At 42.4% G+C, this 18619-nt stretch overlaps 1 protein-coding gene across 1 annotated transcript in view; it reads left to right on the forward strand.

Annotated features, from left to right (window-relative positions):
* Nucleotides 1-15491, forward strand: part of LOC308092067 (talin-2) — a 186061-nt gene extending 170570 nt beyond the window's left edge. Inside the window, exons 51-58 of the mRNA XM_080437863.1 lie at nucleotides 730-915; nucleotides 3903-4010; nucleotides 4256-4361; nucleotides 6705-6829; nucleotides 11621-11809; nucleotides 12881-13063; nucleotides 13820-13945; nucleotides 14427-15491. Coding sequence (XP_080293989.1) covers nucleotides 730-915; nucleotides 3903-4010; nucleotides 4256-4361; nucleotides 6705-6829; nucleotides 11621-11809; nucleotides 12881-13063; nucleotides 13820-13945; nucleotides 14427-14555 — 1152 coding nt within the window. The 3' untranslated portion in view covers nucleotides 14556-15491. The remainder of the gene's footprint in view (nucleotides 1-729; nucleotides 916-3902; nucleotides 4011-4255; nucleotides 4362-6704; nucleotides 6830-11620; nucleotides 11810-12880; nucleotides 13064-13819; nucleotides 13946-14426) is intronic.
* Nucleotides 15492-18619: the final 3128 nt, after the last annotated feature.

Here is an 18619-nt window from a genome sequence, read left to right on the forward strand (position 1 = left end):
TTGCTACAGTGTTGTTAATTAGCTGGTTAAAGCTACAAACCGTAAGTTTTATATCTCTCCCGACAGAGAGAGGTAATTGCGACTGTAACACCCGGGATTTGAACTCGGGTTCATCTACCACTCACTCAAGAGGGAATCCGCCCTTGGACAGGGGCGACATTGAGCGTATGAACTTCAGGCAGTACTACGTGTCACTAAATGTCTCAATGGAAGAGTAGGGAGACCACCGCACATGTAGTAGTTATACTGTTTTTAGTATACTCTACCATACAGGTTGGTTCAGAATGATGTTGAATATTATTTTAAAATGAGTTCACGTTACTCTCTCTATTACTGAGATTAGGTAGCCGCCTTTTTAGGAGACCGTAAGCAGGTTGGAGTCTATTATTTCCAATGGAAGAGTGAACGTGAACACAGCTTCTGAACCATTCTTTAGCCCCATGGTCACTGAACTAAGTATCGGACCCAATCGCCACAAGCCACACAATCTTCCCAACATTTTCATACGAAAATGGCTTTTTTCAGAGAGACAAATCAGAGGGAAATTAACGTTATTATCGACCTTTCTCTGTCCCAGCAACACACACTCGCAGTAAACATAGGACGTTCATGAGATCATTTGTAGGATTTGTGTACCATTTCGCCTCTAGTGGCTCCAATTGGGATGGTCTACCTTTCTAGATCAACCGTCTCTGACTTGACTAATGACACCATGTTGACACTCACCAGGTGTTCCAGTCCAAGGTGGCCCCCGGTAAGACCACCACGCCCGAGGAGTTCATCCGCATGACCAAGGGCATCACCACAGCCACAGCCAAGGCGGTGGCCGCCGGCAACTCTGCCCGCCAGGAGGACGTTATCCACACGGCCAACCTGAGCCGCAAGGTCATGTCTGATATGATGAACAGCTGCAAGGTACATGTCCTCATAAACCCTTAGAACATGGGTCCTCAACAGGGGGTCTACAGCGATATTTCTTTGTTTGAGCTCTGAGCTTGTAGATCAGCTATTTATTTGAGAAAAGGTTTTGTGTGGAGGGGAAAAGAGCAGACCAAGTACAGAGCTAAAGGTCAAGTTTACAAAGTATTGAGGGTTTTTAAGTGGTTAAATATCTGAAAATACACAATGAAGCCAATGTATAACAAAAATATGAATTTACGCAACGGCTTCAAAGAAGTCTCTAAAGCTATATCTTAAAGGTTCTATGACATTCATTTTTTTTGGGGGGGTTTTATGACCTCAATTACACCTAAAAAATCGGAACTTTGAACATTCAGTGGATTTTCTGTGGTCTGGGGTTTTCTGAATAATTAGGCTGAAAAGTAATCTGAGCTTGGCCCTTCAGCAGTGAGGTCACAGCCGATTAATCCCGCCCACTCTCCTCCTCGCCCCTCCCCTCCCCTATCCTTTCCTTTGGGGGGGGGGGGGGGGCGGAGCAGAGGCAATGATTGACAGGCAAAATCCCTCACCAGCGACACCCGCAGGCAAAGATTTCTTTTTTCATTGCAGTTGAAAAGGCTTTAGAAATGTGAGAGAAAAACACCTGCCATGGATCAATGGAGTGGAATTTTTTGTTAAAACTTTCTATACACGTTTGAAGGACCATGACAAAGACTTTTAATGTGTGGTAAAACTGAACGTCATGAAACCTTTAAAATGGAATCAGCAACACAATTTTATACATCATGTAGTGGGGGTCTCTCTCAGCTAAGTGGTCCTTGACATGAAATCAACATGTCTGACATGAAATCAGAGTAAGGAGAGTCAGCTCGAACACCTAGTCAACAAACAACAGGGTGAATCATTACATTCTGTAAGTAGAGTGCAAAGTATTGCCTCAAAGAAACTAGGATACCAGGCAAACAATGAACCTAGCATCTGTCTCAACAACATGCTATCTAAATAACATTACGTACATTGAAACTATAGGATACCAGGTACACAGTGGCCCTCATTTATCAACGCGGTGCAGCCCAAATAATGGGCGTAGAGCGAGATCACCGCACCTTTCGGCATTTATCAATATATCCTGACGTGGGCTTCATCCTACCGTACACTGAGATCTCACGTCTGGTCGAGACCAGTTGTTGACGTTGGCTGCGCCCGTTTATTCCATTCTAGACCTGCGGAGCAGCATTGTCTGACTGTCTGACAGGCATCTGGACACATAATCCACTCCTAAATGTATATCTACACACTAATAATTAATCCCTGTGAAAATATAACATTTTATAAAGTAATTTAAACAAACTGCTTTAACAGTCATTCAGTTGCATTGGCTATTTTAAAATAGCAGATCTGCAAGCTCAAAAACGGGTCGCATCGCGACGCGTTGTGAGCTTGTAGATCTGCTATTTTCAAAATATACGAGCGCTTTTGCGTCGGGACTCGGGAGTCCCGCGGTCGGGACTGCCGACGATCTTTTCATGGACAGTGAGGTGTACAAACTTACAGTAACTTGTCCTATGTTATGGAGTTATGTCATAGAGAGTTACGAAGTCTACAACCTGGCTGGGTTAAGGATATAAACCCGACGCTCCAATCTCTTATTAACGTGGCGGAATCACTGCCGCGGAATGACTGCCGCCCGTCCGAGTCTCACGGGGAATATCCTACATGACTGCTTGTGCACTGCTCGGTATGGGTTAAATAAATTAATATACAAACGTATTCCATTCATGGCGATGTGATTGGTATCATAATATGTCATTCATGTAGGCTACAAGCCTAAGTGACAAAGATTGTACCGCTACGGATTACATGAAAGACACAGTTGGGCGTGTGTGTGTGTGTGTGTGTGTGTGTGTGTGTGTGTGTGTGTGTGTGTGTGTGTGTGTGTGTGTGTGTGTGTGTGTGTGTGTGTGTGTGTGTGTGTGTGTGTGTGTGTGTGTGTGTGTGTGTGTGTGTGTGTGTGTGTGTGTGTGTGTGTGTGTGTGTGTGTGTGTGTGTGTGTGTGTGTGTGTGTGTGTGTGTGTGTGAGAGAGAGAGAGAGAGGTGAGGCGTGTGCGTGTGCGTGTGTGTGTGACTTGACAGGCAGCGAGGCGAGGCGATCGGGGGAAACTCTTTCTTATTGGCTTTTGATGTCTTTGGTCGTATTCTGATTCTTCTTCATGTCGTAAAATCGGGGCGTTTTGAGAATATTTAAGGGCGTGTTATTTAAATGACGCTCGTTTTCAGACGTGAGATTTATCAAAGCTCCGACCTGATGTACGCCAGGATTGGCTGTGTAGGATCCGTTGATAAATGTGACTTTGACGTTGGTGTACGCCGAATATATGGAAAAATATAAGCCGGTTTATACGCTGCGTTGATAAATGAGGGCCAATGAACCTAGCATCTGTCTAAACAACATGCTATCTAAATAACATTTGTGTAAAATTAAAATGAAATAAAAACTAGTTCATTCCTAAAAAAAATCAAACTAATGAATATTTAAAATCTACAAAAACTGTCTCAGAATAGGCAGCATCACAAACCACACTACGCTACACAACACTGCACTACAAAATAAGAGGACGGAAAAGAAACTCAGAAACGTCCGTCGAGGATAAAAGAGAATAACACAAGAAAGGGAGTATAAGAATCCGAATGTAAAGAAAGAAAACATTAGACAATGTGGAACGGCCAGTGAGTGAGCTGGTGTAAAAAAATCAATCAAATGAATAAATGATGAGTACATCAAACTGCTGCTCTCCTCCCACTCACAGCCCAGAGACCATCCATACATCTGACATCTCTAATGGCTAGTTTAAAGAATTGTTTTTGTCTTTCAACAATCCTATCCTCTCTAATATCCCAGGCTATTTTACAGGTTAAGACCTTTTAGATTTGAGATTTTTAGCCTTTAGACATTTCAGCAGTAACATCTGTTTCTTTTTTCTTTCTTTTTTTTTGTCCTCCAGCAAGCAGCCTACCATCCAGATGTGAACGAGGAGGTGAGGAGCAGGGCTCTGATGTTTGGAACGGAGTGTACAGCAGGATACATTGACCTGCTGGAGCACGTACTAATGGTAGGGTACTCTATATACAGTATCTACTGCACAGTTCTGTGTGTATGCACTGTATTTGTGTGTGCATTTGCCACTTTTTATCCAGTGACTGTACAAATGGACCCTGTGGTGTGCACATTTTTGTCTTGGATGCAATTAGTCCATGATGATGGTGCATGCATGGCTGAGTAATAAAGATAAAGTGATGGACTGTATGTGTGTGTGTGTGTGTGTGTGTGTGTGTGCGTGTGTGCGTGTGTGCACAGGTCCTGCAGAAGCCCACCGCAGAGCAGAAGCAGCAGCTAGCCGTGTGCTCCAAACGTGTTGCAGGAGCCGTTACCGAGCTCATTCAGTCCGCTGAGGCCATGAAAGGTACACACACACACACACACACACACACACACACACACACACACACACACACACACACACACACACACACACACACACACACACACATACACACAGTGTGTACAGTAAACCACACTCAATGACATTCCACATGCCAAATATCATATATCTTATTATAACGATGCTATTATCATATAATGACAAGCAGAAGCCATTAAAACGTGCTGTATTATCTATTCATAAAGTAACTTTACACAGGGTACAGTACCGTAGATGTTTGAATGTTTCTCATCTTAAAAATGTTCAGACATTTTCAAAATAGCAAAATAGCTGATTTAAAAGCTCACAATGTGATGCGATGCAGATCAGTTATTTTCGCCGTGCAACACCATCGTATGACAAAGTAATTGGGCTTAAGTAGTTAGTGTCATCTGAGAGATCTTGCAAGCTGATTGCCAAGATGGATTCCTCAAACAGTTGATCTTGGATATTGTGGAAAATATCTTGTATAATATGGGACATGTGTTCAAGACACATAAAACACTCGCCTGGGTTCGATTCCACGTTTGGTCAGCGTGGAGGGGAACTGGGGAGGATGGCGTGTTGCGCTCCCCCGGTGAAACTCCTCACTGTCAGGTGTAAAGACATGGCTCCATGTAGTTGTCTACCCCCTCCCCAGACCAACAGTGGGGGTCTGCAGGCAACAGGCACGGCAGTACACTGGGGAATTGACGAGTAAGCAACACAATGAACAGTCAGCCGGGCATTATTGAGAAATAAACCCTGGGTGTAATCACCGTGAAGGGGTTTATTTCTCAATAATGAGAATGAATAATAATAATAAGAATTTCATTGCTTACAGTAAAGACAGTAGTCCATTAGATTATGCCAGGCTCGTCCAGCGCAACACGGACAGCTTGCAAAACTCCAGTGAGAAATGCTGATCAAGTATGGATCCAGAAGATGGGACGTGTACAATGGCTACATCTGTATGTTGGAGAAGGAAGGGAAGAACGCACACTGTGTCTTAGCTCCCAGTAGAAAATTGTATTAAGTTGACAACGTTTCAAGCGGGTCAGACCTGATGAAGACATGATGTTGTGGATTAGATATTGGCAGAAAGATCCTATTGTAACGCACCGTTTGGTAACGCCTCTGTCCTCTGTCTTTTGCCACAGATGAAGGTAAGTCAGGAACGTTCTCTTGTTGTTTTGTGACTTCTTCACCTTCACGTGTTGTGCATCAGCTTCTCTGGTCAGCGCTGTCACGCTTTGATCCATCCAGTCACTGTGTGGAAAATGTATTTTTGAACCAGGGCTGGGCAACGTCAAATCAATATCACGATTATTTCAAACGTTTGTTTGAATTACGATGAATTCATTTTTTTTTTTTTTTTTTTTTACATTGCCCTCATAGTTGTCTGACAAGGTATGTACTGTAAATATTATGGGGTGCAACAGTTATCGAACTAATCATTCATTAACAAATATCGATTTTAATAAAAATCTATTTTCAAAAATAATTAAAATGACCGATGAAGTACGGCTATTTTTGCACAAAACCATAGTACAATGAAGTATAAAAAGTGGTTAATCAGACCAAAATGATTTAGTTGATTGTTAAAAAATCTATTCGAATTTATTTGTGTCAACTCGTTGATATAAAATAAATTAATTAATACAATTATAAAGAAAATACCCCGATTCTCGATTATTTGATTAACCGACATGAGCTAGATAACCACTTGATCCCCAGCAACCCTATTCTGGAGGGAATATTCGCGAGAGCGAGTGAAACTCAGGTCAGTTTTACTAAGAATAGAGGGTTTAGGTTGTTAAGTCGGTGAGAGGTTCTAAAGGTGGCTTTCCGATACATTTGTGGTTAATTGCCCAGCCCTATCTTGTACTCATAGTGCTTCCAGGACAGAATCAGCTCCATCCATCCATCCATCATCACGCTTTGGTTTTGACTCCCCGTTCCATCACAATAACGTTGACGCTTCCATCTTCATTTCAGTGAATGGCAGTTGTTTTGCGGCGTGTCCACCAGCTGTTGCATGATGATGGGATATGGTGACGTGTGGCACTCAATGTGTTGTTGTCTTTGTGATCACAGTGTGTTGTTGCATGTTCTGTTGACACTCTGCTCTGAGGAACCTTTTTATTTATTATCATATGCAGGCTTAATATATATATATATACAGTACACTGTGTGTGTGTGTGTGTGTGTGTGTGTGTGTGTGTGTGTGTGTGTGTGTGTGTGTGTGTGTGTGTGTGTGTGTGTGTGTGTGTGTGTGTGTGTGTGTGTGTGTGTGTGTGTGTGTGTGTGTGTGTGTGTGTGTGTGTGTGTGCGTGCGCTCTGCAGGTTCAGAGTGGGTGGATCCTGAAGACCCCACGGTCATTGCGGAGACAGAGCTCCTGGGTGCTGCAGCCTCTATTGAAGCAGCAGCTAAGAAACTGGAACAGCTGAAACCCAGAGCCAAGCCCAAGGTACATCACCAATCATGCGCCCGTAATGAGACTCTGCCTAACCCATAGAGCTATACGTTATCTACAGCAATGGTTCTCAAACTTTTAGATTTCAAAGGTCTCCCCTTAACTCTGACAGTGTACAAATGGAACCAAATGGACCCGTTAGTACACTGTCGGAGTTACAGACTTCAATTCAATTTAGAATTGAGGTTTCAAAGGAACCCAGAGAGTCCCTGGAATCCATTTGGAGAACCACTGATCAGACAGACACGAAATCCCGCCCACTCATTTCAATGGGGACACCCTCCTTCCGGGTTTGGGCCCACGGGTTTGTTGGCATCATGGGCTCCATTCGCAATGCACAGTAGTTTCCTTTATGTGTCTATGTCACTTAAACTACCTCCGTGTGCAAGCCTGTGAGTTGAGCCCATTGGTCGAGCCCTTTTCGCTCGTTCATGTTTTCGGGCCCAAAACCCGGCGCGTACCAGATTTGGCCACTTGGAAATCCTTGCTTTAAAAAATCACCCCTGGTCCTAGGGGCTTGGCCAAACCCTGGAGGAACAAACAATAGGAACATATTGAAGTCATGGCAATATTCCCACAAGAAGAGTTTTTTGTATTTCTTATTGAGACAATGTCATGTATTTATTTTATTTATTTTTATACAAATTTATGACAAACCATGAAACCAAAAGAAAATGTGTGGTTGTTGTACCACACTAGCAAACATCTACAATGTCAATGTCTCCTCTCATCTTTTTCTCTTTGCACATTTTACAAATGCAATTATGGTTTTGACTGTACAATTTTCACACCAGGGGTCTTTTGTCTGTTGGCAAGCTTCAAACAGCATGCCTGCATTTGGCTCTGTTGTGCATGTATGTCTTCTGATAGTTGTTTCTGTCTGTGTGGATGTCCTTTTAACTGTCTATGTGTATGTTCTTTTAACTGTCTCTATCTGTGTGTATACTGTCTCTCTGTGTGTATGTCCTTTTAACCGTCTCTGTGTATGTGGGTGTGTGTGTACTAGTATTAACTGTCTCTTTCTGTCCTTTTAACTGTGTATGTACTGACTCACGTGACTTCAGAGGTGCATGTCACCCTGACACATTTAATTGCTGTACGATACACAGTGGTGGACAGTAACAAAGTACATTTACTTGAGTATTGTACTGTACTATTTTTGGATACTTTATCACTCCACTTCAATGCATTGCAAATATTGTACTTTTGACTCCACTACATTTCTAGGAAGGGAAAAAGTACATTACGTATTAACCACTTAAGACCTATTTCAAATATAGTGAGAATAGTCGATATACAAGCTCACAGCGCGTCGCATTGCGACCTGTTGTGAGCTTGATTGGCTATTTTCACAGCGATTGATATTTTTTGTACTTTGTAATTTGTACTTTTGAATTCTTACGTATTTTTAAAAGCAAGCACTCCAGTATAACTCAAGTACAAATTTGACAGAGCAACGTTCACTTGCAGTTGAGTAATATTTGACCAGGAGTATCTATACTTTGACTCAAGTACTGGGTTTGAGTACTTTGTCCACCACTGACCATAGGTGTGGTCTCTTGTAGCCTGGTAAACCCTCCCTCCGGAAATCTCAATTCCATTTCATTTCAGGAGTGAGTCTGGCCTGATCCGCCTGTCTGCAATATTGGCCGTGCTGGAGTTGGGCGGGAGTAATACCGTTGACTGACAACCCCTTCAGCCAATGATAATTTTTCCCCTTCAGCCAATCAGCAGTTCACCAGTCTTAATGTGACGCGACGGGACTTTTGAGACAGCCATACCCAAAATGGGTTGCCTTTTTCGGGTACAATGGTGTCACTGCCCGCCCCTGCCGGTTCTCTAATTTATTTTTTTTAAATAGGCTTTGTCATGATTAATTGACCACATATATGAAGTTAAACAACTAAATTCTATCCAAACGATATCTTATAAGTAAATTCCGTGCCTCAAAATAGAAGTTAGAGAGCTTTTTGAAGTAAAAAAAATAGCGGAGAATTGGCCGCACAAGAAAAAGATGGCTGCCGTTCGTGTTTTGGGCTCACTCGAACTCGCCACCTGATTGGCCAACGTAAGCTGTCAATCACAGAACAATGAGCGACGACGCTGATAGGCCCGGCCGTTTGGCATACAGAGCCAATATTGCAGAAAGGCGGATCATGCCAGACTCACTCCTGAAATGAAATGGAATTGAGATTTCCGGAGGGAGGGTTTACCAGGCTAGGTCTCTTGTGCCATTTGTGAACATGTTAATATTCCATGTGACCCATACTCAATAGACTCACACTGTGTGTGTGTGTGTGTGTGTGTGTGTGTGTGTGTGTGTGTGTGTGTGTGTGTGTGTGTGTGTGTGTGTGTGTGTGTGTGTGTGTGTGTGTGTGTGTGTGTGTGTGTGTGTGTGTGTGTGTGTGTGTGTGTGTGTGTGTGTGTGTGTGTGTGTGCGTGCGTGCGTGCGTGCGTGCGTGCGCAGCCTCTGGCTCATATTTTATTCATTGTCCAGACCTACAGTATAAAGTCCCATCTCCATTTACATTGACAGGCCTACAGTAAATCGTCCCTTTCATTCTGGAGCCCGACCGATTCCAAGTCTCTGGGTCCAATCCCCATTTCGGACAGTCCTATAGACGAATCCACAGACGCGCTGCCTGTAGCTGCCTGTAGCTGCCTGTAGGCGGCCATTGCTGCGGTGTCGCGTCCGTGGAGCGTTGACACCGCAGCAATGGCTGCGCCCAGGGCAGCGCTCCGTGGATTCGTGTATATGCAGTGGTGTTTTGGTCGTTGGACGGGACACCACGGCGTGTGGCCAGTATTTTTTTCATGCGCATGTATGGGCTGTACCGACAAAAAATTACATTTTGATAGATACTAAATTGAAATCAAGTACATAACTTCGATGTATGAAAAGAAAAATGAACTTACATTTTACAACAAATAAGCAAATGAGTGAATACAAAATGCACGTGAACTGATGTTATCTGTTATTGTGGGAAAAGCTTTAGCTGAAAATAGCCGAAGCTCGCAATGCGTCGCGTCTGCAAAAGCTTTCCCCATAATATGGATGCTGGGATTTAAGTGGTTAAAAGTTGGGGAACATCGACTGCAGACACTGATGTATTTAAAATAGTCAAATAATGGCTGATATATCGGTTGGGCTCCAATCATAATACAGTGTCGTTTTCCCTCTCTCCCATCATGCATCTGTCTTCTGTCCACTCACCTACAGTCTCTGTAAGCCAAGAGTCTCTTCCACAACAACAATCCTCTCTCACACCAAATCCCAGTTAGCCCTCCCCCCCTTACCCCCACACCCCACCGGAGGCCTTCTTTGCAGGGCTCTGTGTGATATGTTTGATATATTAGGTTGTTATTCAGTCCCAACTATATATCAAACATATTCCTACAGTGTCCCGCCCTGTCTACAGACGTGTGCTCTGTGTGTGTGAGTGTGTGCGCGCGTGCGTGTGAGAGTGGGCATGTTTTGGTGTTTCAAAGGACGGGCTGAAGTAGAAGATATACTTCTAGGATTTTGAAATGCCGCCACATTTTGTTCTATGGTGTCTTTTGTGTTGGTATCTCTCGTATGCAGTTATACTGCGGTTTTAGCTAGCTGTTGTTTTGCGTGCAACCGTCCCAAGCTGTTTTCATTAAGCCTGGTTTATACTAAAATAGCAGATCTAAAAGTTCACGTTCGTTGTGAGCTTGGAGATCTGCTATTTATATAAATATAAATGAAGCCTTAGTGTTTTCAGAATCCGATGACAACCTGCCAACTGCTGAAAATAGAAATATTGTGAGAAAACATTCTCTGCATTATCCATAAAGGCATAAATGCACCCACAAGGTTTACTATCTTTATTATTACTTTAGCATATTATTACAAGTCAATCTGTCTTACAAATATAAAAAGCCAAGTATAATCAAGAAATTATATTATATATTATATCAAGGTGATATTTCTAGCACTGTTGTGTTGGATATGAAAGACAGACTAATTGTTGCGGTGTTTATTGAAGTTTATATCCAGTGAGCATTGATTTATTGTACTGCTACATTATGACAATTTTGGACTAGATTAAATGATTATTATATGATCTATTAAAGTATTAAATCAGTCTTATCTCCTACTTGGTGTCGATAGAAAAGGAACAGAGCGTGTTACTGGAATAGAGACTACAGTCTTTATTCTGTTGATTCTAGCTTTGGGAAAACTTTTCTTACTTATATACTTACAATACAAACATAGCATAGTACAACGTGCTGTTAGTGATAAAACAAAATGGTAGCAATTATGAAGTATTATAATACTTGACATTATAAGTCATTATAACATTCTGTGTGTTATGATTGCAGTATACGTTGTTATGAATATTTCTAACTGTAATCGTCACGTGTTATAAGCACAATACAATGCATTTATACTTGAACTTATAAGTCATTATAATAAGCTATGGTTATAAAGCGTTATGATTATTTATAAGCGCTTATAAATATGATTATAAAGGATTATGATCAGATTACAATGCCTTATAAGTATGTGTATAATGCGTTATACACATGGGATGCATAGCAAGTGCTACCAAAAAAAAAAAACTGATATATCACTGTATTAAGTTATTGTACATACAGTATATCGTTGCTGTAGGGTGGAAACCTCATATGACCAAAACTGTTACTTTTCACATTAAAACTTTAAATATGGAGATAAGAGCATAGTACAGTGACAATATTGTAAAAGCTCCATTATTCCCAAGTTGTTTTGAGTGTGTGACGGCTGTCTATCTCTCCCAGCAAGCGGACGAGTCTCTGGACTTTGAGGAGCAGATCCTGGAAGCCGCCAAGTCCATCGCTGCGGCCACCAGTGCTCTGGTCAAGTCGGCCTCGGCCGCCCAGAGGGAGCTGGTGGCCCAGGGCAAGGTGGGCGCCAGCCCTGCCAACGCCGTGGACGATGGACAGTGGTCCCAAGGGCTCATCTCAGCGGTGAGTGTTTTTTTTTTGCCCATTAACACATTGAATGCCAATCGCGTAGATCTACGCGAACCTATTTAAAGCCGCAGCGTGCCAATCGCGTAGATCTACGCGAACCGCCGATTCCCATTGAAATTTCCCCAGGTGCACTTTCCGAATTTTTTTGATCCATTTCCGTTTCCGGTCGGAAACAGAATTATTCGGGTTCCGGTTTTTTCGATCGTATCCGCTTCCTGTCTGGGATCCTGTTTAAAACTCGATTTTCTCGGTTGTTGTTTTTCTCCTCGCTGATCACTGTTTAGCGTTGATCCGCTGTATCTTCAAGATGGCGGCTCGGATTTGGAAACTGTTTTGGCTGGCCGTTTCTCACAGATCCGCTGTGTGTTTAGAACCAAATGAACGCGCACTTTTAACTTATTTAGCGAGGTCTGTGGCGACATGAAAAAAACAAAAAAACAACAATAAAACGCTGGCACTGGTGAGTACATTATGATATTAAACTCTGGCATGGAATGTGTTAACCTATTTAATCCGGGAACGCCATTTTGTGTCATTTTAGATTTCTTTGGCTATTCAAAAATTTGCAGATCTACAAGCTCATAGCTGAAAATGTGTGCAAATCTTTGAATATATATATATTTTAAAGCGAATTTTTTTTACTAAATTGAACCACTGATGCCTATAGAAACATAGTTTTTTTTTTAACTAAACGTTTTGAAGACATTTGTAAAATCCCCAGAAGCAAAGATTTGAGTTAAAAAAGACACATTCAAAGACAATTTTCAAAAATAGCAGATCTACAAGCTCATAGCACGGCACTCTGTGCGTGCTATGAGCTTGTATATCTGCTATTTTTGAATAGCCAAAGTATAAAATAATGGTTAAAGTGGTTAAAATCTAAAATGACAGAGGACTTTTCCCGGTCTTAATGGGTTAAGACCTGCGGTCGATTCTGCAAATACCTTCTAAACCAGCATTTCTCAAACTTTTTCGTGTTCTAAAAAATTTCTAAATAGTTAAAATAGCCAAACTACAAGCTCACCACGTCTCCCTCTCTCCCTCTCTCCCTCTCTCCCTCCCCAGGCCCGCCTGGTAGCAGCAGCTACCAGTAACCTGTGTGAAGCAGCCAACGCCTCCGTCCAGGGCCATGCCAGCGAGGAGAAGCTCATCTCCTCCGCCAAGCAGGTAGCGGCCTCCACGGCTCAGCTGCTGGTAGCCTGCAAGGTCAAGGCTGACCAGGACTCTGAGGCCATGAGGAGACTACAGGTAACACTTTCTGCTTGATGACACCTGTATGTTCAAGGGATTATACATACGTACCGACAACATTTCGTCGTTGTCGGGCGGGAAACCTCTTATCTCCATATTTTTGGAGTGTGTTTTTTTTGGTAAATCAATACCCTACTTGATCATACTACAGCGTCACACAAAAGTATCAAAAATAGCAGATCTACTTGTCGATCTGCTATTTTAGCTATTTTTGAATTTGAATATCGTGAAAGGTTTTGGGCGCGCGCACACACACACACACACACACACACACTTGCTTACTTGCTTACTTACTAAAACAAGACCATAACACCACAACTAACGATCATGCAACGTTATTATACTTGACTTGGGCTACAATATAGTGTTATTGACATAGTACAAGCTCATAGTCCTTTGCTGTTAACTCATTCACTGCCAGAACCTTTTTTTTTTGGCGTTTGCCCACTGCCAGAGATTTTTCATTGAAAAAAAAAAGTACTCAGGAGCCGAGATACAAAATGTTTAAGTTTTAAGTTAACAAGGAAGTGGATGGGAGTCTAGATCTTCGAAAAATCATATCTCCTTGGTCTTTGGGTTAAATTAAAAAAATAAAAATAAGAAAATAAATAAATAAAATTAAGTCGTTTTAGTCGTTCTTGGCAGACAGGGCTTAAAGGACAGAAGTCGTTTTAGTCGTTCTAGGCAGGGAATGAGTTAATGTCCTTTGCTGTTAACTCATAGTCCTTTGCTGACATGTCATTCTTCCTAAAGGCTGCTGGGAATGCGGTGAAGAGGGCGTCGGACAACCTGGTGCGGGCGGCGCAGAAGGCAGCGTTCGACAAAGCAGACGAGCACAACGTGGTGGTCAAGACCAAGTTTGTGGGCGGAATAGCACAGGTAAGACCCTCCCCCGTCCCCCACCAGCCCCCACCTGGATGAAACCACTCCCACATGTAGTTCCCTCACTGAGGGTTAACACCACCACGTGTTAACCACCTAAGCCCTGTTTTAATGCCATCTGGTGGACAGCTAGAGGATGGCAGGTCTGGGGGAGTTGGAAGGAGAGACGGAAGCAGACTTGTGACATTTTGTTGCTGTCGGGTGGAAACCTTGTATGTCCAAAACTTTCATTTTTTTAAACATTATTTGAAAATGGTGAAAATAGCCGATCTACAAGCCCACAATGTGTTGCATTGTGAGCCTGTAGATCGGCTATTTCCACTACTTTTGTGTGACACTCTTGTATGAAGAAGTAGGGCATTAATTTACAAAAAAACATACAAGGTTTTTCCCTCACGGCAACGATTTGATAGCCAGACTGTCAGAGGGAATAATAAATGTTTGTGTGTGTTGTCCATCTGTCTGTCCGTGCGTCCAGATCATCGCAGCCCAGGAAGAGATGCTGAGGAAGGAGCGAGAGCTGGAGGAGGCCAGGAAGAAGCTGGCTCAGATCAGACAGCAGCAGTACAAGTTCCTGCCCAGCGAGCTGCGAGAAGACGACAACTAAATGTCTTATTCCTGTGTACTGTCGCAATACCGTGGTACCTCCACAGGGTGGAGCTGTGTCCCACCGAGCGTAACGTTACAAACCAAAATAAGGGTCTCTGGACATGAAATGACTTCAGGAGAGGTGTCCTGTATGTCTTTCATGTACTGAGTAATAACTACTACGAATGATAGAATCTCAACCAGAATGTGATGCAACCAGGGGACAAACTTACAGATTACAGTCTCACGTTTGCCCCGAAGTTAACATTTCTTTTTTCTTTTTTTCTGAAAATCTGTTCACCGTATTCATAAAATGTCTTAGAAGATGAACGTATTTAATATTGGTGTTGATGTCGTATGGCTGTATAAAATTCCATTATGACTTAACCGCGAACATCTTGAAATGTTTTCAAAACTATTCAGAAATGGCCGACCTACAAGCTCACAAGGCGTCACTAATGTGACGCGTTGTGAGCTTGCAGGTCAGCTACTTTTCAAAAATAAGTGCTCAAGGGGTCAGAGGGGCTCGGATTCAGAGCCCTGTTCAAAGACGCTTTATGAATATGTGACGTAACGTCTATGTACTAGCATAACAACATTGGCACCTTAATATCCGTCTGAATCGTGTGGTCGCTGTGTGTCCTGAAATCGTGGTCTAGTGCTCCATTCGTCCCAGTATGAAGGCAATTTAAGTACAAATTTGGGATGTTGATGTATTTGGACCGTACTGTATATTTCAATAATGAATGATAATTGTCTTTTTGGAAAATATTCTTGGATTTGTGGAGACAGTGATTATAAGCGTCTTTTACACACCTTTTGTTTCTGGAAACTTTTTAATCTTTCACTAGACAGGGCTGAAAACTACAGCTAGCCCACTTTTTAAACTGAAGCTGAAACTTCTATATCGTCTGTCGGGTGGAAGCCTCATATGTCCAAAACGGTTACTTTTCAGGATACCAATTTAAAAATAGCAAAAGTAGCAGATCTGCAAGCTTGAAACGCTTTGCTTCGCGCCGCGTTTCGAGCTTTGCAGATCTGCTACTTTAGATGCTTTTGTGTGACGCTGTAGTATATGATCAAGTAGGGCGTTAATTCATGAAAAAAACACAAAAAGTTAGAATGTGGAGATAAGAGGTTTCTGCCCGACAGCAATGATATGTTGTCGGTACGTACGCATAATCCCTTGAATATAGGTGTTATCAAGCAGAATGTGTTACTCCGTGCTACTCCTATGAATGCTTCCCTACATAGGAAGAGGTGTTACAAGGATACTTGTTACTACTGTATTTTTGTGTTTTGTTTTTCTTCTTTTTTTCATCGCAACTGGGGTTTTGAACCAATTTTGTTCGGTTGTTTTTTTTGCAACACACGCTATTTTGTTTTAAACCACAATGTAATCTCACACGCTTACCACAACTAGCAGAGCTCATAGTGCTACAGTTCCTGAACCATGCACAGCTAATACGTTTTCATAATTATTCTTTTTGATTGTGATTTCCTTTGGGGAAAAAAAACAACAAAACATCTTTACAGTTTACAAGTTACAGTATATGGAGCCATATGGTATTTACTACAAGCTCATGATGCAATAACACTGATGGTGCTGTAGAGGGCAGTGTTGCTTTCTTTAGCCTCTCCATAAAAAGCTATGCCTATCACAAAGCTGAAACTCTGGACACTGTACAAATAAGTTATGAAAGAAATTATGCAGGAAATAATATTGCTATACTTGATTTTGTTTTGTTTTTGTTTTTCTTCAGTGGGAGAAGGGTTGAGTTGTCCCAGCAACCTGTGACATGTTTTTGGTATGCTATAGGCTACAACAAAAAAATGCAAATTAATAGTGTTGACCACTTAAACCCCATATGGGTAACCGTAGTCCCTCAGGGCTCAATACTAGTGTATTTTTCTGTTTTGGGTTATTGTGGGGAAAGCTTTCGCCGATATAGCCGATCGACAAGCTCACACGCTGCGACGCGTTGTGAGCTTGTCGATCTGCAATTTTCGGTGAAAGCCTTCCCCACAATGAGGATGCTGGGGTTTAAGTGGTTAACTAATGTAAACACCTTTGACCTCGTGAATGCAATGTGGTACCTCTATGAATGACTTTAACTCTGGGGAGCGCACAAATGTAACCATTTGGTTGCATTTGCACGCTTCCCAGAGTTACAAATGGATTAAATTAACTGAGGATTTTACTGTGTACGATAGTGAAGTATATTACTTTTAGTTTCAGCAATCCTGTAACGCTGTCAGATAATTGTTTTCAAACGAGTAAATGCAGAAACCATTTCCAAACCTGATAAAAACTAATGCCATAGAGAGAAACCCCACCTCTGTGAAGCGATAAAGAAGAATTGAGGCATAATAATGTGAATTGCAGTTTCAACACATTTCCAACTGAATCTGTTGGAAAGTGACTCTTGCTTGTACTTTTCTTGTACCGGTTTGTCCATCTCTCATAATCTTAACGGTGCTCTTTCTGTGCAACTGTTGTGGATTTTGCTCCTCGTCGCGATAGGTTAACCATCTGTTTACCAGGTTTGATTGCAGTGTTGGGCATCCTTCGTGTTATAATATGGGGGAGGAAAAAAAAGGTTTTCCGAATCGACAGTATCTCATAAGATTAGGCCCTGCACTTGCAGTGTGTCATAAATAATGCGTGGCTTTGTGGTTCAAACTCTCTGTTACCGTCCATACACTTATAAAACTCTTAAGGATGCACTGAGTTAAGTCTGACCTTCGCATTATTGGCAATAGTCCTGTTAAGACTACAAATAGTTGGTGATAGGACCTTGTTTTTTCAGTATTGTAAGGGAGTGGGGGGTGTGGAAAAACTGCTGGTTTTCTGGCCTTATGTTGTGTCTGGGGTCCATCGCTCATTATCCGATAAGTCTGTAGTATTTTTATTATTATTATTAGTGCCTTAGCCGATAGCCCGCACATTGTCTGGTCTGCTTGAGTTGACAGCTTTCACTTCATCAGTTGATGGATGGAAGGTATCTATCTGGACGTGCATAGTGTACGTCAGTGGCTCTCTGCAGAACCATCCAGGGGTGCTTCAGGCTAACCTGACTCTGCCAGATGGAAGTAGCTTGCGTCACATTTGTTTCACAGGCCGCCCCCATCTGGCGGAGTCGGGTTACCTTCAGGCGGTTCCGCCAGCAAAATGATTGATAGTTAACTTAGGAACCAAGTGGACACTTACAAGTTTGTAACTCTTGACAGTGTACGGATGGAACCAAATGGACCCAACCAGTCCATTTGGTTCCATCCGTACACTTTAAGAGTTAAGGTCTGGGGGGGGGGGGGGGGATCCGTGGTCTAATGCATAATACTGTAGCGAACTGGGGGTCCTTGAAATTAAAACGTTTGAGAGTCACTGATATACATGGCAGGGGTTGTGATGAGCAGACGAGATGTGTTGTGCGACTTTCCGCTTGACAGGAATAACACAAAGTGTCGACAAAAGGTTTTATTTTTTTCATTCGGAAATTATATGGTATGATGTACAGTATGTTGAGTGACGCATTACATGACACATTGTCACAGAAGGCTTGATTAGGCTTTACTGTCCAGTGTTCCTCTAAACCGTGTACCTGCTGCTTTAAGCCTGAATTATACTTTGTCGTACGACGGTGTCGCGCGCTGAACAACGTTCAGCTATGTGTTCGACGCGTGACACTGTCGCACGACGCGGCATAAATTGGGCGCTATCCCCCAGTCTCTGTTCTCGTGTTGTTCCTGCCTGCTGTGGACATTTTTGCCTTTTGGGGACAGTAAAGTGGTGCTGTCGTGTGAAATGCCATCAGTATATATATATACAGTATATCTCTGCTGTCCGGCAGAAACCAGCTAACTCCAAAATGTTCATTTTTCAGGAAATGAAAAAAAACAAAACAAAAACGGAGTTAGGAGGTTGTGTTCATCATTGATAAGAACAGCTGAATGGACCTCCAAGCTCACAATGAGGTTGGAGGTCAAAAGGGGGTGGAGCCAAAACCAGCTAACTCCACCCACCTTTGGTGGACTTAGTTGGTTTAGCAGAAAGTTTGAGGATCCAGTGGAGTTGGCTGGTTT

The sequence above is a fragment of the Gymnoscopelus braueri genome (assembly GCF_963280865.1).
Source record: "Gymnoscopelus braueri genome assembly, chromosome: 1".
Lineage (NCBI taxonomy): Eukaryota > Metazoa > Chordata > Actinopteri > Myctophiformes > Myctophidae > Gymnoscopelus > Gymnoscopelus braueri.